Genomic DNA, 24,433 nt, shown 5'->3' with positions numbered 1-24,433 from the left:
AACCAGTCAAAGTGCCTTAATAACATAAGTTTTTACCTGGACCATGTGTGAACAAAGTTAAAGTGCAAAGTTCTTGTAAGGCAAAATTCCCATTTTAGAGCTAATTCTCATGTACTTGTTTTTTGTCAGCTTTTCTGAGCCGAGAGACAAAAAAAAAAAATGCATTTATGTAAACAATCACAATAATTTTCACTAACTGCGCTATTACTTTTCCCAGCAAACACACAGCCGGATACAGGCTAAAGCTACATATACTTACTGCGATAACATTTGATGGATGCAATAAAAAGGCAGTTATTTGCCTTGTTGGCTGTGGGGAATTATTGCATGGATCTCATAAAGCGGAAAACTCATATCCTTTTCAGAGAGGCTGTAAAGATTGCCTGGTTACCTACTGAAGGTCGACAACAATCTAAAGCCAGAGGCCAATAAGGTGGAAAGGCAATGGTGTACAATAAAAGCAGCAGATGATAGAGTTCAGTCAACACTGACAGAAGTATTTTGCAAAAACCTTTTTCACTGAGATTTTTTCAAAATCTCTTCAATATGTGACCAATGTAAGATCTGAAAACCTCGTGCCTATTTACTTTTTGTTGCATTCATCGTTTGCTAGAAACAACCACAAGTGCAGTTTTTCAGAATACAATTCTTTGCTGAGATTTGTAATAACTTGTAATATGGGTGTACAGACATTCAGCTCACAAGATGAGACAATACTTAGACAACACTTAATAATAATTCAGTTTATATACTGTATATGTTTATTTATATTTAATCAGTTTGTATATTGAGGTTTTCACACTTGTGTCCATATTTTTCAAAATGGGAATTTTTATTAATTCTCACACATTAAAAATTAGGCCACAATAAAAGGTAGGTTTCCTAAAATTCTTCATTGTTCAATAATTGAAGTCAGATTAGACCAGTTAAGCTTGTTTTTAACTAAAAAATGGAGATGATCAAATGCAGTCAAGGTTTATTTTCAAAACAGTAATAAAACCCTTTAGTTTGGCGTCATATTAGAACCTTCAAATCAGATATTAAAGTACAAAGAAAACATTGGGGCTTATCTGTCCCCATCAATTTTTCTTTCTGCCTAGTAACAAAATGCTTTTTCACACAAGGTGTGTTAAAGGTGGTTGGGCATGTCACCAGATCATATTGTTTGTCCCGCAGGTATTTCTGGAGTTTGTGGAATTCATGTTTTATTTCCTAAGCATTGATATTATTTTTTAAGCAGAGGACAAATTACACATTTGGATTAGTGTAGTTAGGAATTTAGTGTATGAATAAAGCTAATCTAATGTTTAAAGAATGTAAAAACTCTTGTTTTAGAATGTTCCATTTTTATTTCAGTTTAGGTATTTTTGATTAAATATGGAGTAAAATATTCATAAAATGCTCAAGTTTCATATAATAAAAAATTTCATTGTATAGGATTTTATATTACACAAAATTTATAATGATTGGGGTTCTGATGTTTCTTATGTATGGTTAGTTTCATTAAAGCTAGTGAGGAGCAAATCCCTCTTATTAAACTTGCCTACAACTTAGAAGCAAAGCAAAAAGACTATATGCGTACAGTCGATCTTTAGTGACCCTAAGCTGGTCTAAAATGAAAACAACTGATGTAAAAGTCAAAGATACCCAGAGACAGTTGGAAAACACAGAAATCTGTGAAAAATTGACAAGATTTTGTGATTGTGTTCTAACTCACACACTAATAATTATGTGCAGGGTGCTTCATTTATTATATTTTATATGTCTGACAGTGAACGTTTTTTTTGTACCCCTGGCGATCTGGACAGCTGTTTATGTTCCAACACAGAGTTAACTGGGTTTTACAAAGCTGATATAATGTCCAACAACACTTGACACTTAAAATGTATCATTTATTCCCAAAGGATCATAGCCTAAAGTCTTCATCTCGCGAAGCTGAGGATCTTTGCTGAAGGATGAGTTTTCAAAATAGTAGGCTAACGTTCAGTCATCTGATTATGTTGTTTATACATGTTGTTTAATTTGAATCATAACATGTTTTCCTTGCTATTCCAGTTAGTCATGTAACAACAAAACTTACTTGCTTCATAAACTAGTGCTTCGACTAAAATATTATTGTGTTGCACTCATATTTATACCACCGTCAGTCTAAGGGAGACCGGATTTGTTTAATCAAATTGACAAATTACCTAATGCTACAATATTCCATATTTTATTATCTCCAATTCCGGTGAGTTTATCCACATTTTTGTTCAGTTTTTGGAGATCGAGAAAGGCTGCTTTAAACCCTCATTTTACATGCATGTGTATCGGGTACATAACATGCCCAAGACTGTACAAATGGACAAATGGTGGGTCATTTTTGACAGCTGGTTTTCATACACAACATTTTGAGGACAAAAATGAAAAGACTGGCACCTGTCTCAAATTTTTAGGAGACTTAAATGTTATTTTACTATTTTGCACCTAGCCCCTACACTTTTTCCATCCATTTGAACCCGCTTATACTTTCCAGGGTCGCTGGGGGGCTGGCCAGCAGTTATTGGGTAAGAAGCTGGGTACACCCTGGACAGGTCGCCAGTTCAACACAGGGAAACACAGAGGCAAAAAAGACAAACAATCTTGCATGCACACACTCGTATCTAAGAAAAATTTACAGAGACCAATTACCCAAATAGTCGTGTTTTTGGACTGGTGAAGGGAGCCGTAGAACCCAGTGAGAGCACAAGCATGCATGGAGAGATCATGCAAACCTTATGCAGACAGACCCTGGCCTACTAGCTGCAAGGAAACATTGCTTAAAACTGCTCCACTGTACAGCTCCCTTATGCTTTGTCTTAAAGCAAAATTACTGTATGACCACAGGTAAAGGTAATAGGAGGAAGTCAAAGACAGGCAACAAAAGACAATTGTCCAATCGAAAACGAAAGAGACATAAATGTCGTAGAAAGAACAGACAGGGTGCCTTGGTGTTGGAAGGGTAAAACGTGCAACCAATGTACAGAGGCTACAGTCCTCGATGCAGTCGTTCGAGTCGAGACCCGTTGACCTTGGCTGCATGTCTTCCCCCCCTGTTTCCACCACATTTCCTATTGGTCAACTTACAAAATAAAGCCCACTAGTGCCACCAAAAAAAAAAGAAAAATGGAGAGGAAAATATTATTTGCTATTCACTTTCAGGATGCTTTCTTGAATGTTTAAATGATTAAAATGTGTGACATCCAGTATATAAGAGTTCAAAATTCATGTGGAGGTTGTCTTATTGTGTGTGCTTGGCCATTAGCATGCCAAACAGCTCAATCCACAACTGTATGAGGCATACTGAGATCTTTCCAAGGTGTCGCTGTAGCAACAGGCATGCAGTCGCCTCAAATGTGAACATCAAGGACACCTGGGCCCTGCAGGAGATTGTCTGTCAATCTGTAACTCAATTCATGGTACACACGCACAAACAAACAAGCCGTCATTGATCAGAGTCTTTAGACATGTGAAAGTAGATCAGCGCAAAAGGAGCTAGTCCTTGGTGACAAGTAAAATTAGACTTAAACCCACACAAACTCTCTCTTGCACACCTGTGGAACATCAACCACACATACACAGAAACATAAGACAGTTAGCATTAATGGTCTGATAAACAGCCAAACCAGAGAGAATCTGTTTTCTCCTCAGCAGCTTGGTTTTTTGTGCTCTTTTTCTCTGTGATGGCAATGTGGAACACATGCATGAATGGTCCCAGACATTAGCCCTGCTCTCAAACATGCCACAGCACACACAGATCTTTAACACTATCCCACCATGAACTTACAGGAGAAAGTTATTATAGACTGCAGCACAATAGGTAATACTGCGCAAGAGATGATATAAATCTTACTATAAACACAGCTAGCACTTTGTCTTTAAATTTTACTTTCTTTGCAAAATTCCTTACAGATTTACAAGATTTGCCTTATCTCTAAAAAATTCTGATTTTTTTTTTTTTGGTAAAGGATACATTACATATAACAACTGAACATCTATTGGAATTACATTTGCTGGTGACCAGAATTGGTCTATTTTTACAATCAGGTCAGGAACACAGAAATCCTATCTTTTTTTAATGAGTAGACACACAAATCTTAAAAGTTTTTTACGGATTCTGATGACCATGAAAGGAAAAAAAATCCCTGAACATTTTCCCTTTTTGAAAATTTTCTTTAAAAAAAGAACAAACAGTCCTTTCCCATAGCTACCAGAGTAGATTTTATTGATATTTTATAGCTGACAGTTGCCACCATTTGTGAAGGGAACACTGTCTTATCATAATGTGTGAGAGGTAGCATGTCTAAAAGTAAACTAAACATCTTACTGCCATCCCCGGTTGTCAACTCTTCAGTAATAAAAAAAATAACTTGGCTGTCCTAAAAGTCACTAGACCTTGTTAAATGAGTTTATTTAATTTGCTGGTCACCTGCATGTAATTGTAATAGATGCTGCAGGACTGTGGAGAGTCATTTCATTCAAAATTAAATAAATAAAAAAATAAATACTGCTATTGATAAATTATTAATAAATATTCCATGAAATATATACATATCCCCATGAAATAAAACAAAATAATTATGTTAAAATAAATTTTTATCTTATTTATTTAATTAATTTCAAGATTTATTTAATTTACTTAAAGATTTATTTATTTATTTATGTCATAATGCAGTTCTATTTTGTGACACTTTTATTTTGTAAAGCTACTTTACGTAGTTCAGTGACTTTTACTTTTTAACCCCGTTTTTCATTTTACGCCCTTTTTATTTCATGTTCTTATATTCAAATGAGGGGGCAGAGTTTTATCTGTGGGGCGGCGCTGGGACATTAGGGCCGAGCTCAATTTGTGGCTGAGGCCGGCAGAAGCATGGCGCTGCCTGCTAGAAGACAGCATGCCGGAGGGACCCAGGGGATTCTGCGAGGATGCCAGAAGGTAAGAAGGTGCCAGACTGGCCGTAAAAGCCTGTTACGGCGGTTGCCGCTGTTTTTGTGGAAGCTGTTTGTGCAATAAGTCTTTGTCATCCTTTCAGCACGTCACACACACACATGGTGTTATTTATTTTCCATCCAAGTAAATACAGCCACCTTAAATTATGGGTCTAAAGCTGTTTATTAAATAATAACCAATAATGACATCATCATCTGAAAGTAATTACTGACTAACAGGCAAAAGTAACAATAACGACATCCCATTTGCTGATAATCAGCATTGGTTTTCACAAAAACAGCGGCAGCCACTGTGGCAGCATGTTAAAGGCTTTTACAGCTGGTCTGGCAGACTCGTGGCACCTTGTTGCAGCCCTGGGGCCAGGGACTTCCATAGAGTGCCAGCGTGTTTTTAAGCATGTATATATATAAATAAATTTACTAACAAAGTGTGTTAGTTTAGCAACATTTATCTGGCTGATAACCTGCTTAACAAGCCAACATTTGTTTAACAGGCTCCCATCGTTCCTTCTGAAAACTGACAATGACAGACCTACTAACAACCTGTGACACTAATGTGTACATTTCAACATCTTTAAAAATATATTGATAGCTTCCCACTGTTTGTTTTAGGGTTTTTTTAAGGTTTAACCATAGATCAATAAAGTTAGTTTTTTCATGTCCCTGCCCGGTGTAACTGCTGCTCAACAACTAACAGAATCATCATTATTGCATTAATTTAATCAACATTTTAAGCAGTAGAATTAATATTATTCTTTCACTGTTGACTACATCTAGGAATGCATTTTTTTTTTTTTTTATGCAATAATACTGTCTAACTACTGTAGTTTATTCCGTGTTAACATAAACAATGAATGTCTCACTGGCCCATGCCTGAACAGTAGTATAAATTGTAAACTCACATTAATCCGAAAGAATGACAAACATCAGCATCATCATAGAGTGTTTTTTCACCTAGACTTTTTGATTCAAAGTATTTTGCTGTACGCAATGGCCACAAGCTGTTTCGGACAAAAGCTTTTTGTGTCTGAAAAGCAATGGGGAATGATGGAGAAATCATTGCACCATAATGCTGCAATATTTCTGGCACCATCAATAGGTTGACTGAGGCCCACTGTAAAGACTCCAGCAGTAAGTTACCAATGACCACATAGTGCTGTTGTATAACGAGAACCTTTACAAAACATTGCAAATAAAGTGCTTGAAAAGCTACTTGTATCAGGTCAAACCTGGACTGTATTATTGGTATATAGACTTACAGAACTCATGCAGTGCATTGACTGTATGTCAGCTGTGAGGCTTTGCAAAGCGTTGGTTATTGAAAGCAAGATGTCTGTAAAAGAGCCCCTCCAGGCACAAGATGGAAAAAACACAGATAATCTAAAACAAGGTGTGCAAAGAATGTTCATTTTTAGGACATTAAGGGGAATTTATTATCCATCAATCCTCGATGCCCCCTTAATCTTTTCAGTTTCATGGGGAGGCTGGTGCCTGTCTCCACAGGTCAGTGGGCACGGTCAGGGTACACCACACACAACCTTGCATGCAAACGCAAACAAAGGGGCAAATTAAAGTGACCAACTGACCAGACTGGACACTTCATACACAGAGAGAGCCCACACATGCACAGAGAGAACATGTAGACTTCAGACAAACCAGTTGAAGGAAATGAGAACCCAAATGCTATAAAATGCTGGAACAAATCACAAAACAAACAATTGTTTATTACAGTTTAAGTGATAAACTAAATGTACTGATTGTCAGTGACTAAAGAAGAGACAAAAAGAAAGGAATATACAAATAAAATGTGACAAATGAGTAATAGGTGAGTGACATTTCGAAGCAAAATCCAAGTGCAGCACTGGCAGGAAAAAAAAATGCACAAAGAACAAAGGTTGCTAATATTTTTAAAAAAATTTGGAAATTTGAAAAAACATATATAATACGATGAAGTAAATAAAACAAAGCACAAACTGAGCACCAGAAGGATGCTGGATAATGTAACCCCAAAACTCTATACCTAGGGCTACATTGATGGAGCTAAAAGCACTAAAAGTGTTGATATGTTTCTCTGTGTGGTATGTGGCAACAATCTGCCAAGTAATAAACTGCCTGGGACAATAGTTTAATTTCTCACGAGGAATTTGACTTATTTTTTCACATTGTGATACCTCAGTGATAAATTATCTAATTGCAGAAAGCAGAAGATCTGCTCCCACACATACTGTACGTGGGAGACGTTGAAGCTGCAGGGAGTAAAAGTAGTTTTTTTTACCAAAGGATTCTCCTCAGTTGATATACTGTGATGATATCTCCAAAGATAAGCCAACATATTGGACATGTTACCAGCAGCAGGACCAACACGTGTTTTACAAGGTCGCAGTTCTAACTACTTCCTTACCATCATTATCCATCTATCTGAGCTTGCATCTTGGGATAACTGGTCCAGAAGAGTATCCTAAACATCTCCTTCCCCAGTGACCCCCTTCAGGTCATGCTGGGGGACTAAGTTGTTTCCAGGCAGGAAGCAATTCAGAGTCCCTGCAGTGGTTTCTGGGTTTGCCAGAGACCTCGTGCCAGTGGGGAGCATCAAGAAAACCCCAAAAGGGAGACACATAGGATGTATCCTGATCAGATGCATATATCATCTCAGCTGTCTGTTTCAATGCAGAATAGCAGCAGCTTTTCTCCAGGCTCCATCCAGTTGGCAAAGCTCCTCCTATCTCTAAACCTGCTGTAACACTGTAACACACTACAGTATCTCCGACGCTTTTGATGCGCTCTCAATTTTAATAGTAGTGCATGTATACTGAGATTATGGAGTGGAATTACCAGTGTCCTGCTGCTTGTCCCCTGGTGCTTTACTTTAGTATGATGTCACTCTCCTTTGTTTTCTGATGAAAGGATCAACTGACCACAACTGACCATCTGTGAATGAAATTTCAATGCGCTATGACTTCCCCCAAGTGGTGAGACAATTAATAGTTAAATTAATCAGATAATGCCTTAAGTTTCGAGGTGGGTCAATCACTTAAATAGTGCAGCATGAAATTATGCAATGTTACAATTGTTGTTATATTTGAGTTTCATTTGCATCAGTTTTGTATCAGTGGCCCTCATGTGCACTTTACATGCCATGATTGAGCTCCACCGGTCATGTCGTAGAACATCTAAAAAAAAAAATCTGTGGCATCTTATGTGTATGCAACAGTGTTAACTGTGTATGAAGGAAAGGTGGGAGTGTTATTTTCCAATGACATCACATCTTTCAGTACCATTGACACCAAAGCCTGATATGCAATTGTGTGACGGGGGTATGTGGCAGTGTTACCCTACAGCACAGAGAGGTTTACACTAGTCAACAATCCGCTAATCAAAAAAACCATTTTTTAAATATATTTTTATTTTAGAACATTCATCATTGCCAGTGCAGTCTCATTTTGTAATGCCTGACTGATTTGCACTTGCTGCCATGTACTCCAACTTCAGGTCTCTTTTATTTACAGCTATTTCATACCTAACCATGTATCTTCACTTTGTCCCTTCACTATTGCTTACTGGTCTAAAGCTTTTTTTGCACGTAATGAACAATACCAGCATGTTCTAAACAGAGAGAGGTAAACCACACAAGACAGATTCCTTTCAGTAACTGCTCCAACCCTAACTTACGCTACATGTTATGTAAGCTAAGAATTCTCCTGAAGCTGTCAGGATTGAAATGATCCATAATTTTGTTCCTTGATCAACACTTGCATCTGTCAATAATCAGTCTTTGCTTGTTGTTGCTGTTTCCACTCTTCTTTCTTTACACGTACTAAGTGTGCCTCCTCTTTCTCCATCCATCCATCCATCCATCCATCCATCCATCCATCCATCCATCCATCCAATAGAATAGATACTTATTGCCTCAATTGGGAAATTCTGCTCAGTGACTGAATGCATGACACTGGCCTTTTACATCTTATATACAACTTATATACAAACAAATAAAACATAAAAAATAATCAAGTGAGATACACAATCTCCATCAGTGGAACACTTGAGCTATTTAGAAAAAGCATCAAATCCGACAACTAGCACACAGCCACTTATGTTAAAAACGGGGAGAAAAAGAGAGGTGGAGATAGAAGTGAAAAGCAGAAGTAGAGAGAGGAAAGAAAAGAAAATGGAAAAAAAAAAAACAGGACGGAACGGGGAAATAAATACATAGCTTGTGAGGAAGGTTAAGAAGGTAAAATTAGTGTTTAAAACTGAAAAAAGTAATGAGTTAGAAAGGGCAGATCAGAGATGTTAGGAACATGAAGGTAGAGGAAAGACAAAAAATTGGAAGGCAGTCAAATGCTTTAACCTTTTCTGTGGCATAGAGGACCTCAGCTATAAACCTCAATATGATCTCAGGGCGCATTAATGCATGAAAACTCCTTTTGTTTTTCTGTGTGCGTTTTATGTGTGTGTTTGTGTGTGTGGGAGGCTGGTTTTGGATTCTTCGGCCTACTACCCACGCAGGTTGGAGTTGCAGAAGCACCTGAGCAGCGATAAGACGTGCACATTTCCACCAGCTCATTTGAAGCTGTACCGAAGCATGAAAAAGCAAAAAGAAATCTGGTGTTTACGTCCAGAAGAATTGTGCTTGGGGTCCAAAAAGCTGCTGGATGACTCCCAGTTTGGCAACATTCAAGTAAGCTTGAACAAACCTCCTAAATGGGGCTTTTTATAACTATATATTATCGGTTCTGAAGAGCACTAATAGCTGTAGTATGCAGTGGCTTCATGGGCTTGTTTTAGGTGCCATCTCCTCTTATGCACGCCTACACCATTTTATCTTCCCTCTTTTCTACCTCACCTTCCCTACCCATTATCTTCTGCGCCTGGCAAAAAAAAAATCACTCCAGCCAACTCTCTGCTGGAGTATTATACCTGCACACCTTTTTTTTTTCACCCATTTTCAACCATCTGCCATGTTTTATTTACAGTAAATTGCCCTCATGCTGCCATAACCATCACATAAAACTTTTTGTGGTGGGCATTATATACAACATGTACATATGGGATTTATTTAGGACTCTGAAGGGGACATAACCCCTGTTATTTCACTGTCCACCTTCATGTCTTAATATGCAATGCTTTACAAAACAAAAATCATACTCCTTTAACTTTTGTCATGTTACAACACCTCACTGTGTTTGATTGGGATTTTATTTGATAGAATAACACAAAACAGTGCATAACTGAAGTGGAAAGAAAGTGGTACATACTTTCCTTCTACTTCATACATAATATCCAGTGAAACTAAATGCATTTAGAAGTTACCTACTAAGTAAATAGAGTCCACCTGTGTGTAATGTACTTTCAGTATAAATAAAGGTTTTAAGTGATTGACTCAGAGGTGTGTTAGAGAACATTAGCAAAGCAGTATCTCAAGCTTCAGACATCTCACAGAGCACTGTTAAATCCATCAGCCAAAAATGGAAAGACTGTGGTAAAACTGTAAACCTACAAAGGCACCTCTCTAAACTCAAAGACTGGGGAAGTATAGCATTATACTTGGTATACATGGTAACTTAGGAGGAGATGCAAAGATCCTAAATTCACATGGCAGAATGTGTCGCCAGTATGGTTGGTTGATTTTAACTTAAATTTATATTACGATATTTGGTGGAATACATTGCAATACCGATACAAATTATGATCAAAAGCAGGGACGGGCCATATGACGATGAGAATTAGAAAATGTTGAGGAGAAAGAAAGACCCTTGAAGGGTCGCTGTGAACCTGGTACCTATCTTTAGCAGTTACAGGCTGAGAGGTGGGGTACACCCTGGATAGGTTACCAGTCCATTACAGGGCAACACAAACACACAGGATAAACAACCTGCATACACAAACTTTCCTATCTAAAGGGAAATTAGAGTGCACAGTTAACCTAACAGTCCTGTTTTTGGACTGTGGAAGGAAGCCTGACTACCCAGCATGCTAGCACAGGGAGAATGTGGAAACTCCATGCAGACAGACCCCAAGCTGAGATTTCAACACAAATAGAAAATAAATGTACTATTAAAACTATTTTTTGAATAAACGGTAAATTACATTTTTAATAGTGCTTTTTTTTTTAAAAACAGTTCTTTTATGCATCGTATCAGATGGCAAACGCGAGCATAAGGTAGCTAACTTAAGGCAGGGAAGAAGTTCAATTTACGTTTGTTGTTATCATGATAAATCAATGATGTTATCACGATGCAAAGAATTTACAGATAACAATCAATGATACAATAATTGCCCATCCATGGTTGACAGAACATCCGTTAGTCATGCACTCCACAAACCTAGCATTTTCGGAAGAAAGCCATGTTGAGTCATGAGAAGTTTCTATTTAAAGTGTGCCACAAGCCACAAAGGGGACACAGCATAAGTGAAAGAAGGAATCATGGGTAAAGATTTCAGGCTGATGGTTTAACCTGGTAAGGAAATGCCAGCAGCTGTACACACATCATGTTAGAGCTGTTATAGCTGTTTCCTTCTGGCACTTGACACAAGCATCTTTTCTCTCTAAGAAAATTTCATGCAGTCCTCCCCCAAATTCTATGTCCTTCCTACTTACATTTCCATCCTGTCTCTCCATGTTCTCTCAATGAATTCCACCCCCTCTTATTCAACGAGTCTTTCTCCACCTCCTTTCTTACCTTTAAATCTTTCCGTCCATCTTTTCTATTTGTTTTTCCTCTATTAATTCTCCATCTTTCCCCTTATCATCTCCTACTTGTGAGATGTCTCACACACCTCGCCTTTCATGGTCTCCTCACTGTATCTCTCGCTAGTTCTCTAAAGGGATATTAGGTCCATTAACTCTGCAAGGAGACAGTGGAGGACACTTAACAGCCGTGTTGAAAACCAAAAGCCAACTCATGCTTAACACACTCAAATGTGCATAGACACTAAGACGCAAAAAGCTACCACACAGAAGCATTACAGTGCATGCAGTCTTGCACCAGCAGCCATTAAAGAAATAAGCAACCATTAAGAGGAACATGAAGCACATGTATGTAGACACTCACAACAAGTGCAAAACATACTCAAACCTAATAATAACACATTCTTAGAAATAAAGATAAAATAATAAAAACAATGTTCCTGCAGTCAGGGCTACAGTGTCTCAAGAATTTGGAAAATAAAAAAATCCCATTGAGGCATTCAGGTTTCACGTTTACAGCAACACAACTGCAGGAGTCAGATGCCTCTACCCGTAACATTTCTCACAACTTTGCACCATGTGCAAAAATCAGACGGCTTTACAACTTGTGAACATCCAAATAAGTAAACAACTGTTCTTACCCAGAAACGTATTTTTTATTCATAAAAAGTTATTTTATCAGAGTAAAATAACAAGTCTGAAAATTCAAAAGGGTTGCACATAAAAAAAATCTGCAGTGCTAATTTTGACTTTGCACTTATTCAAATTAATCAAAGTAAAATCTAAAAGGATAAACTACTTAAACAAAAAGCTTGTTGATGGGCAAATAACTACATAATAGTCGTTACCAAGTTAAAAATGTCAAGGCATTGCACTCTTTTTAAACAAGGTCATTACTCTATTTTGTTTTTCACGGATGGTCTTACAGTTTCCTCAAACATTATGATTGTGAGCTGAGTCTGTCCTGCTGCTGCAAAGCATCCCCAAGGCCTGACATTTCCACTTGTATGCCTTCAGTTAATATATAGTAAATATGGTTACGTGTACTGGTGTCCAAATAATTTAGTTTTAGTATCTGTCCAAAGAACATTATAGTTAGAAAGCATGCACCCCTCTTCCCCAAACAATACAGTTGAGCTTGAGCAGACTCTTTCTGATTGTGGCGTACTTTCAGGGTAAACTTGCATGGATAGCCAGATCTCGGCATTTTGACAGTTATTTTAATGTCCTCCATTTTTAGACTATTTGCCAAACAGTGGAATGGCTGATTTTAAATTCCTTTGAGACTTTTTTAAGCAACTTACCGGACTCATAAGCTGCTACAGTCTTATTTCTGAGGGCCTTAGACAGCTCTTTCAATCTTATCAACGTGGTCTCTCACATCACCAGCCACGAGCACACCAAAATAAATGTCTAACGCTTAAACACGACAATCCTTTAAAATGCAGAGTAAAGGTGTTCTAATCATAATTACCTAATATGATATAAATATGTGTAATCCTAGTAATTAAAATCGAGAAATAACTTGGAGGCGTCCAAACTTATTCCTCACCGGAAATTTTGTTTTCTGTTACACTCCACAGAAACATTTAAAAGGTGTTTCTTTAGTTTTTGGTGATATATGGTGATATATATTGTTAGTTTTTAGCATACTGCCAGTGATTTATTTGGCCTCTTGGATGGACTTTTACTTCCGTCATGCCTACAAGCACACTCAGATGGGATGAAGGGGACAACGTGATTATGAAAGCAAGAGTATGGGTTACTCATAATTGATAATATCATTGCAATATTCAACAGTAATTTTGCAATGTTCTTTATTCCTGACACCATAGAGTCCTAGTACATGTTATGTCATATAGTAATACTGTATGCATAACAATAAATTCATTCAAATACCACAACAGGCTGGATAAGTCAGGTTTACGCATAAGTCTTTCAACTTTATTTACAACACCAAAAAAACTGGCAGGTAGAAATTACTTGACAGCTTTTCTGCAGACAGTGGATATTGTTTTCTGATCATTCAAATGGTCACTAAAGTAGTCTACTTTGACTACTGCTCTGAAGAGTGGCTATCTTTTTTCCCACCTGGTAGTAATGAGCACACATTGGTTGAGCTGGTTATGAACTTTACCACAAGATAACTTAACTGAAAACAGCATCACCACAAACTAGCTAACTCACAACATTTAGTAGGTTGACATTCTGCATCTCCATGTGGCACTCCAGCTGCAATTTATTGGACAACAGGGCCCTGCAGAGGATAGTGAGGGAAACTGAAAGGGTCACTGGAGTGTCTCCACACACTGTTCCGAATGTGTTTAAGAGCAGCTGCAGAATCATGGCTTTGAACATTGACAGAATCTCCTCACCTCCTCTCTGTGAACTTTTTGAACTGCTCCCACCAAAAGCAGAACGACCAGCCAGTTACATTACTTTTTGCCTCGAGCTATTAAAATGCTCAACCGCCGTTAAGATTATGCATATTTTCTTGATTGTGCATGTTCATATTTTGAAAGTGACAACAGTCAAAACCCAAATGCACCCTGACCTGAGCGCAGTAAGAGGAAACAAAGTGATGTTTGATTCTGTGGAACTGGTTAAAAACAGAATGTGATCTCTGTACAGCAAGTTCTCTCAAAAGCCTCACGTCACAGTTTCTAATTATACAATGTTCAATTAGGTACACACCCTATATATTTTAAATAAAACAATAAAGGATTGACTAATGTGAAAACATTCGACACCACAGAGGCTTTCAACAGAACTAAACAACATCTGATTAAGCCGTAAAAAGGAAACTCACTAGGCCACATCCTTGCTAATTATATGCACTGTTACATGAGGCTGCGGGTTGTCTCTGCTGCAGTCTGAGCTGGTGCAGCTCAGACTGCAGGATGGATCCTAAACAATGTTTAGGATCCTAAACAATGTTTAGGATCCATCAGCATACTTTGGAGTGGAACCCATTTCATTCAGGATAAAAGTCATTCCAAAATTTAAAAAAAGTTTTTTTTTTCTCCTCTTCTAACTATTTAAAGTATCACCAAAAATAGACATATATTAATGTTGAAATACATACCCAATTTCCTTTTTTGCCACTGCAAAACTGTGCCAAGTGCATTTAACAGAGCTGATTGGCATCTTGCTAAATCTACTCTAAATTCAGACAGATGGACTAAGTATTCAGGCCTTCTGGACAATAAACGAGCAGGTGTATCTGCTTGGCTACAAATAGAGCAAACATATATACTACGTGTGAGATATTAGCTGGTAGATCCCTGCCCCATTCTCACACTCTCCATGTGGTTCTCTGAGAAGAAGTGAAGCACACCCAAACACAAGTGTCTCGCTGCATTTCCTTTTCTGTATGTTTGTGCATCTGTTTGACCTTGTAGAGAAATTCCCTGATTGATAATCTGTTCCAGGAGGAAAACAACTCAAATCATACATATCATTACATTCCCATAAAGCAGAGTAACTAGGTAGTTGCTGTTTCCTTGGACTCTCACTAAAACACACATTGCAATCACGGGTTTGGGTTTTCTCAAACAAATAAGTGGTAAAATACTTTTGTCTGCCATCCATTTCCCCTGCAGAAATACTGAGGGCCCCTACAGTGTATACTTACCCAAAAGGCATACCACTGACATCTTACACATCGTATATACACAAGTGCTAATTACCAGCTAACCCACTGCTGTATTGAAAAGCACCTCCTACAGCCAACACAGGGCTGCGTCTGGATGTTTCACTGTTGCTAAGGAATGAGAAAATCCTTGAACATCCAACTAGCTGTAAAGACAGAAGGGGAAAATACAACCTAGACTTCAAGCAAACTGAATAAAGATAAAACTGCCAAAAGCTCCTCCACATTTTTGTCATGTTCCTGTGGTAGATTTTATCATTTATGGAGGGAAGACCAGAGAAGAGGGATGCTGACTCTGTCTCTAGTGTTTGAGTCCATGGAAGCAATGAGAGCAGATTTAAAAATGGGTGTGCTATGTTTTTATTTTCTTTGTCTGGTCAGATAATTTATTCATGACACAGGGTAAGACCAACACAAAGTAGTGCGCAATGTTGAATTAGAAGAAAAGAAAAATCATCGTTTTCAATAGTTTTGCAAATAACAACTGAAAAGTGTGATGTGCATTTGAATTCAGCCCCCTCTGAGTTAATGTTTTTACTACAATTACCTTGGCAAGTCAGATCGGGCTCTACAAGATTTGCACATTTATATATTGACATTTCTACCCATTTTTCGGGGTAGAAATAGCTCAAAATCAATCAAAATGGATGAAGAACATTTTAAAATACCAATTTTCAGGCTTGACACAGATTCTGTTTTTTGCAGTCTCTTCCCATCAACTCTGACAAGCTTACCCGACCCTGCTGAATAAAAGCATCCCAACAACATGATGCTGCCACTGTGTTTTTACGCTAACATCAAATTATACACTGATGGCCTCTTTTCACTAATTCACTAATCACTGATATTTTCAGAGTTCAAAATGTCTGAGCTGTTTTACAAAGCCAACTTCCTAAAAGTGGGAGCAGATATTCTGATTATGTCAGATGTAATCACAGTGTAAATATTTACTTGCTTCGACTTCAAGATTTCAATCTACAAGCGCATTCCACTGTTCCACCCCCTATTAGCTCTAACAAACAAAACATTCATAAGCATTAATTCATAATCATTGTTATTGTCAGTTCTATGTTTTCACTGGCATTTATTCTATTCCCAGAGCTTTGTGATGCTGTTCTCTGTGCCAGTCAACATTAATTGCACACCAGGGATGTTGGGTTACCTGTTTTAGGTTTAAAACTGAGGAAACTGCTTCTTCAAACCAATTGTAAATGCATTTAAAGAACAGTGTTTGACATGTTTAATTTTTGAGTGAATTTGTGACTTTGACTCAAATAGGGGCTGGTCAAACACAAGAACAAAGCATAGTGTGTGTGAACAATTAATTGACCTACCTTGACACTGGAATCCCTGCTTGCCAAATCCCCTGTGGAGAGAACACACAGAGGGAAAAATGTACACAAATGTTACAATCTAATTAACCAAACACTTGGATTGATCTATAACTTTGGATATTTGCATAAAGCAAAATGTTAAACATTGAAAATTAAAACAAACCTGTTGACACCCACAGAGGTGTGTCAGAACAGGCGGACATACAGATTTTTTATTTTGGTTTGAACAGGGCTCTATTTGGAGTGGACACACTCAAGTTTATAGCTCTGCTGGGAAGAACTGCAGCTGCACATAGGCTAAATGATCTGACACACATATCCACACAGAAAGACACACACTCAGTCCAGTGCATTTTCATGTTGTAGCTACAAATAGATAATCTCCACAGGTGTGAAATCTCCCAGTGAACTCATTGTTCTTTTTCATAATGCTTATTGACCTAGATAGATAGATAGATAGATAGATAGATAGATAGATAGATAGATAGATAGATAGATAGATAGATAGATAGATAGATAGATAGATAGATAGATAGATAGATAGATAGATAGATAGATAGATAGATAGATAGATAGTTTTCCAGCCAGTGGGATCTAAAGTCCCAAACATAATCGTCTAGGTCAAATCACTTAGCCATTCACAAATTAAAAACCTTGTCACAGGTCTGAACTAACAGCCATTCTGGGACTGTCGCAGATATAATAATAAATGGGACAAATTAGGCCAAACCCCAGCTCTAAATTAATTTAAAGACCTGAGCGGATGTCTAGTAAACCCGAGTGGCCTGTATGGATGGTGACATGTTTGCACAGGTTACTGAGAAGCAGAGGGAGTTCTAGCATGAATAGTGCCCCAGGCAAGTCCCTTATTTTGTCTCCCATCCTGCCACTGCCCTACACACAACCTAGAAAAAGAAATATTACCATTCTGAAGCCCATCTTGCAAAAAAAAACAAACTAGTCTGTCTTTATTATTTAATTCATTTAACAATCATTAAGGACTTAAAATGTTTTTATCTACTTGACATGAAGCTTTTGAATTGGATACCAACTCTGGCATCATTAGCCTCCTGTTGAAAACAGTCATGTTTTCTTACACTACTTAAAGACTGCCCAACATTTGGGGGAACCCCCTTCCAATTACCTGGAAATGCAAAAAAGTAATAGTGTTGCTCCCTATTTTATGCCGCCCTGTGTGGTTAGCCATATCACTCATAGAGCAAACATCTGCCATTAAGAAATTAGAAAAAAATAAATAACTGAAACTGGCACTTAAACATGTGTGTTTGTTTAAAAGACCATTTTATTTATTTATTTTTAACCTCTAAGGTTATCCCAGCTAGCAGACTTGCTCTTAGAAAATCTTTTCTTATCTGCTCTCTCTTCCTCAGCCTACTTCATCCCATCAAAGGTCGGTCTGCCGCTACTCTTTCTCTTTTAACACTACAGCCCACATATTTTTCTGTCTTTCTTTTTTGCCAAAATGTGCAGATATAGTATCAACAAATGTGATAAGAGCTGAAATCGATGGTTATTTTAGGAAAACTACAGCCATTGTAAGCCACCTCCGTACTGAATTTCCGAAGGGCAGCTCAGTAGAGTAGTAAAGTGTTTGAATGTGATTCACTTCTTTATAAACTCGAAATGTTACTATATAACTTCTTAAGGTAACCCAAATAAAAGGTGGTGGCAGCATTATGCTGTGGGAATGACTATTCTTAAGACAGCAGTTTAAAAGCCCAAATGCAACAGATAATGAACGTCCACCCTCCCCCTCCTCACCAGATGAAGTCAGTGCAGTGGCTGCAGAAGGTGGGCTGCTTGAAGAAGCGCGCGATGAATTTGTGGTCCTTCACCTCGTGCACGTTCTTCTGTCGGAGCGCACCCTGGCGCGCGAAGCCCCGCATGGGCTGTTTGGGTCCGTCCTCCCCGTCGCTGTTGGTGGCCGCCGATTCTGCCATTCTCCCGAGTTCAGGGGCTCTGCTCCGCGCTGTTCAGTTTAAACCGCTCGGCAGGTCGAAGTTGTTGGTGCTCCGAAAAGGAAGAAAAAATAAAGAAAAACGCTAATTGAAGCAAAGGAAAATATTTTTAGTGTTGGTTAGAGTTAATAGAAGTGGCTGATTTTTGTTGAGGCTATGCTGTGTTGTCCGTCAGCGAAATGAGCTGCTGTCGCCGCACTGGCTTCCCTTCCTCCTCTTCCTCCTTTTCTTCTAAAAGCCCCGACAGAGAGGAGAGAGAGAAACACGCAAGAGAGGAAGAGAGAGAGGCAGAAAGGCTTTTTCGCAATTTTACTCAACATTTATGCCTGTTATTGAGCTTAAATAAAGCCTGCTTGTTTCCCAGCTATGCTTTTAAAACAAGGCTGTGGTAGAAACAATTTGAGGCTGTATTCTTTCACAAATAACATAAATACAATTAAGGAAATGGTGTCATTTGAAATTCAAGTGTTAATGTCTTAAAGCACCTAATTAAATTTGAGGTTCAATAAAAACACATTTTTATAGAGACTAAGCGCTCAATTCAAGAGCAAGCAAAACTCGAGTTTTGACTCATCCTTAGAATTTGCTCTCAAAAAATTATTTTTAACATCTTGAATTAATTTCATTTCACAGTTTCCCAAGATGCATTGCATAAATTTTCGTACTTCTGCGTATTACGTTATAGTACATGCTGAGGTTAAGGTCTCTACATTAACCAAAGAACATAGTCAGATAGATGCCAAAAAAGTGAAAACAGTCAAGAGGGCATATTTTTGAAGAGTTTATCACCAGCATTACCATATAAAGTGTACCTTGCAAGCTGTGCAGGTGCCTGTCACTTTAATGCTTGAAGGCACAAAAACAAAAACGAGGAAAAGAAATTCCTCTACAAAATTTTGACAATTTATCAAACCCCTAAACCTTTGACCAATTTATATCGTGGAGGTGTTGCAAAACGTCACTTACTTAGAAATGAAGCAAACTAATGTGCATAGAAATATTTCTAAATTTTCTACTTTTTCTTTCATCGAATTCTCACATGGATAAGCAGGATGTGTAGGCACGAATGAAAAAGTCCAACAAGAACAAATAGCAGTGTTTAAGCTGTGTCTATACCTCTTTCTATGTCTAATGTCTCCAGTGTGCTAGGTTTCAGTGCACCAGGCAGCCCCAAAGCACATAAAATGCACCAAGAATGCATTGCGGTGTGACACCTGCGAGCATTCCCTTTTGCCTTCAGGAGTCACCAAATTAGTAAATAGATTCCACAAATCTGTACTTTATTCTCAGTGTAAATCAAGGTGGGAGGGTCTCTGGAAGAGTACCACAAAGAAAGAAATCCATGGAAAGTATGACTTGCAGTATGCCAAAAGCAAAATCCAGTAGAAGGCGGTTGAAAGAGATGAGATGAAATTGAAATTCTTGGCATACATCCTAATTACCAGGGGTTGTGGGAAAGCTAGCACCCAACCTCTCTTTTGACATGCCATCTCTACTTGGAAAGAAGGTGGTGGCAGCATCATGCTGAGGGAACAATGTTTTTTAGCAGGGACAGAGTAGCTGGTCAAAGTTGACTCCAAGAAGGATGTGGTTAAATACCTGCTTATACTTTATTAAAGCTTCTTAGAGCAAGACTTTAGACCGAGAAAAATGATAACTTTTCCTCCAGGACAATGACCCTAACCAGCCAGAGATACGATGGAGTGGTTTTTATCACGTCATATGTGTGCCTTAGAATGAGCCACTCAAAATCCAGCTGTTAATCCAGTTGACGATCTGTATCAAGGTTTGGAGCAAAGTTAACAGTCAGAGACACTATCGATCCAATCTGGTTGACTTAAAAGGGGGGTCAAGAATTTCAGATTTAATTATAATTTCACATTCATTGTTTGCAAAGTTTCTATCAATTCTTGTAAGCGGGATTAAACTCTGTATCTTATACAGTACACTGCTAATATTAACTTCCACCTTGATTTAAAGACAAAAGAGCTCATTTTAGGTCCAAAGTCCCAACTGACTGGTCTGTGCTGTCCACACACACACACACACACACACACACACACATACACACAGAGAGAGAGCAGAGAGAGAGAGAGTCAGCTGGCTATGAGTGACCTAGATGAGATTGATTTAGCTGCAGGACAGATGACAGCGTACACGGTTCAGCTTGGTCTCATCAAATCAGTGTTTACTGTAGATTTAGCCACCGGTTCAAACGGCTCTCTGTTTTTAACCATATTGGTCTCCATTTACGACCCTCACCTCCAACATTAGAGGCGCATCTACCATTGTGGTTGCATAACTGTATCTAGACAGCTTTGAAAAGAGGAGAGCAGATTAATTTGCAATGGTTACAGGCATCTATAGAATTACATACCTATAAGCAGCTGAAATAGTATGTGTGTGTGTCTAGACTGTGGCATAGCTTCAATGATCTCTTTTATATATCTCCACTTACTAGAATACAGTGTAGCTTTTCCTCTGGACTGTTAAACTATAAGATCGATAACAGTATTCATGGCAACAATTTCCATATTGAATACCATTGTTGATGTTAGGCTGGAAACAGCTGGACAGTGACACATTTTTTCTTATATTATGAATGTATGGAAAATTATTCACACTTGGGTGATATTTCGTAAAGTGAAAGTAAAATGATATATGGGTTTTAAACATGTTTACAAATAAACAGTATAATAAACATTGTGTCATTTTCTTCCATTCCTCTTTGCAAATTATCTTAACCTCAGGTTAGATGGATAATCTCAATAAAAATCAAGTCTGGGCACAGATTCTAAATTGGATCTACTGGCATTGGACAATGAAACTGAAACACCTGTCATTTTAGTGTGGGACGTTTCATGGCTAAATTGGACCAGCCTGGTAGCCAGTCTTCATTGATTGCACATTGCACCAGTAAGACCAGAGTGTGAAGGTTCAATTAGCAGGGTAAGAGCACAGTTTTGCTCAAAATATTGAAATGCATACAACATTATGGGTGACATACCAGAGTTCAAAAGTGGACAAATTGTTGGTGCACGTCTTGCTGGCACATCTGTGACCAAGACAGCAAGTCTTTGTGATGTATCAAGAGCCACGGTATCCAGGGTAATGTCAGCATACCACCAAGAAGGACGAACCACATCCAACAGGATTAACTGTGGACGCAAGAGGAAGCTGTCTGAAAGGGATGTTCGGGTGCTAACCCGGATTGTATCCAAAAAACATAAAACCACGGCTGCCCAAATCAATAAATGTGCACCTCAACTCTCCTGTTTCCACCAGAACTGTCCGTCGGGAGCTCCACAGGGTCAATATACACGGCCGGGCTGCTATAGCCAAACCTTTGGTCACTCATGCCAAAGCCAAACGTCAGTTTCAATGGTGCAAGGAGCGCAAATCTTGGGCTGTGGACAATGTGAAACATGTATTGTTCTCTGATGAGTCCACCTTTACTGTTTTCCCCACATCCGGGAGAGTTACGGTGTGGAGAAGCCCCAAAGAAGCGTACCACCCAGACTGTTGCATGCCCAGAGTGAAGCATGGGGGTGGATCAGTGATGGTTTGGGCAGCCATATCATGGCATTCCCTTGGCCCAATACTTGTGCTAGATGGGCGCGTCACTGCCAAGGACTACTGAACCATTCTTGAGGACCATGTGCATCCAATGGTTCAAACATTGTATCCTGAAGGTGGTGCCGTGTATCAGGATGACAATGCACCAATACACACAGCAAGACTGGTGAAAGATTGGTTGAAAGTGAAGTTGAACATCTCCCATGGCCTGCACAGTCACCAGATCTAAATATTATTGAGCCACTTTGGGGTGTTTTGGAGGAGCGAGTCAGGAAACGTTTTCCTCCACCAGTATCACGTAGTGACCTGGCCACTATCCTGCAAGAGGAATGGCTTAAAATCCCTCTGACCACTGTGCAGGACTTGTACAGGTCCTTCTCAAAATATTAGCATATTGTGATAAAGTTCATTATTTTCCATAATGTCATAATGAAAATTTAACATTCATATATTTTAGATTCATTGCACACTAACTGAAATATTTCAGGTCTTTTATTGTCTTAACACGGATGATTTTGGCATACAGCTCATGAAAACCCAAAATTCCTATCTCACAAAATTAGCATATTTCATCTGACCAATAAAAGAAAAGTGTTTTTAATACAAAAAGCGTCAACCTTCAAATAATCATGTACAGTTATGCACTCAATACTTGGTCGGGAATCCTTTTGCAGAAATGACTGCTTCAATGCGGCGTGGCATGGAGGCAATCAGCCTGTGGCACTGCTGAGGTCTTATGGAGGCCCAGGATGCTTCGATAGCGGCCTTTAGCTCATCCAGAGTGTTGGGTCTTGAGTCTCTCAACGTTCTCTTCACAATATCCCACAGATTCTCTATGGGGTTCAGGTCAGGAGAGTTGGCAGGCCAATTGAGCACAGTGATACCATGGTCAGTAAACCATTTACCAGTGGTTTTGGCACTGTGAGCAGGTGCCACGTCGTGCTGAAAAATGAAATCTTCATCTCCATAAAGCTTTCCAGCAGATGGAAGCATGAAGTGCTCCAAAATCTCCTGATAGCTAGCTGCATTGACCCTGCCCTTGATAAAACACAGTGGACCAACACCAGCAGCTGACACGGCACCCCAGACCATCACTGACTGTGGGTACTTGACACTGGACTTCTGGCATTTTGGCATTTCCTTCTCCCCAGTCTTCCTCCAGACTCTGGCACCTTGATTTCCGAATGACATGCAGAATTTGCTTTCATCCGAAAAAAGTACTTTGGACCACTGAGCAACATTCCAGTGCTGCTTCTCTGTAGCCCAGGTCTGGGGAATGCGGCACCTGTAGCCCATTTCCTACACACGCCTGTGCACAATGGCTCTGGATGTTTCTACTCCAGACTCAGTCCACTGCTTCCGCAGGTCCCCCAAGGTCTGGAATCGGCCCTTCTCCACAATCTTCCTCAGGGTCCGGTCACCTCTTCTCGTTGTGCAGCGTTTTCTGCCACACTTTTTCCTTCCCACAGACTTCCCACTGAGGTGCCTTGATACAGCACTCTGGGAACAGCCTATTTGTTCAGAAATTTCTTTCTGTGTCTTACCCTCTTGCTTGAGGGTGTCAATAGTGGCCTTCTGGACAGCAGTCAGGTCGGCAGTCTTACCCATGATTGGGGTTTTGAGTGATGAACCAGGCTGGGAGTTTTAAAGGCCTCAGGAATCTTTTGCAGGTGTTTAGAGTTAACTCGTTGATTCAGATGATTAGGTTCATAGCTCGTTTAGAGACCCTTTTAATGATATGCTAATTTTGTGAGAGAGGAATTTTGGGTTTTCATGAGCGGAATGCCAAAATCATCCGTATTAAGACAATAAAAGACCTGAAATATTTCAGTTAGTGTGCAATGAATCTAAAATATATGAATGTTACATTTTCATCATGACATTATGGAAAATAATGAACTTTATCACAATATGCTAATATTTTGAGAAGGACCTGTATATGTCATTCCCAAGACTAATTGATGCTGTGTTGGCCGCAAAAGGAGGCCCTACACCATACTAATAAATTAGGTGTTTCAGTTTCGTTGTCCAACCCCTGTAGGTCTAGACTTTGATTGGAACATTCAAACACATGAATGTGCTTTCATCTAAGTCATCACAGTGTAGCGGGTCTGTATGTTTAGGGTTGTTGTCCTGCCAGAAGCTAAACCTCCATCACGGTCTCAAGTCTTTTACATTCTCTAACAGGTATTATATCAAGATTGCTCTATATTTAGTCAAATCCATGGTCACATCG

At 38.9% G+C, this 24,433-nt stretch overlaps 1 protein-coding gene across 2 annotated transcripts in view; it reads right to left on the bottom strand.

Annotated features, from left to right (window-relative positions):
- LOC124864744 (protein kinase C beta type) overlaps window positions 1-18,822 on the bottom strand; it is a 142,258-nt gene extending 123,436 nt beyond the window's left edge. For both annotated transcript variants that reach the window (XM_047359640.1, XM_047359639.1), the window contains exons 1-2: window positions 18,425-18,822; window positions 16,643-16,674 (exon numbers count right to left, since the gene is read on the bottom strand). In XM_047359640.1, coding sequence (XP_047215596.1) covers window positions 16,643-16,674; window positions 18,425-18,603 — 211 coding nt within the window. In that variant the 5' untranslated portion in view covers window positions 18,604-18,822. The remainder of the gene's footprint in view (window positions 1-16,642; window positions 16,675-18,424) is intronic.
- Window positions 18,823-24,433: the final 5,611 nt, after the last annotated feature.

The sequence above is a fragment of the Girardinichthys multiradiatus genome, chromosome Y, assembly GCF_021462225.1.
Source record: "Girardinichthys multiradiatus isolate DD_20200921_A chromosome Y, DD_fGirMul_XY1, whole genome shotgun sequence".
Lineage (NCBI taxonomy): Eukaryota > Metazoa > Chordata > Actinopteri > Cyprinodontiformes > Goodeidae > Girardinichthys > Girardinichthys multiradiatus.
The sequence above is the reverse complement of the archived record's forward strand: the minus strand, read 5'-3'. Positions and strand labels throughout refer to the sequence as shown.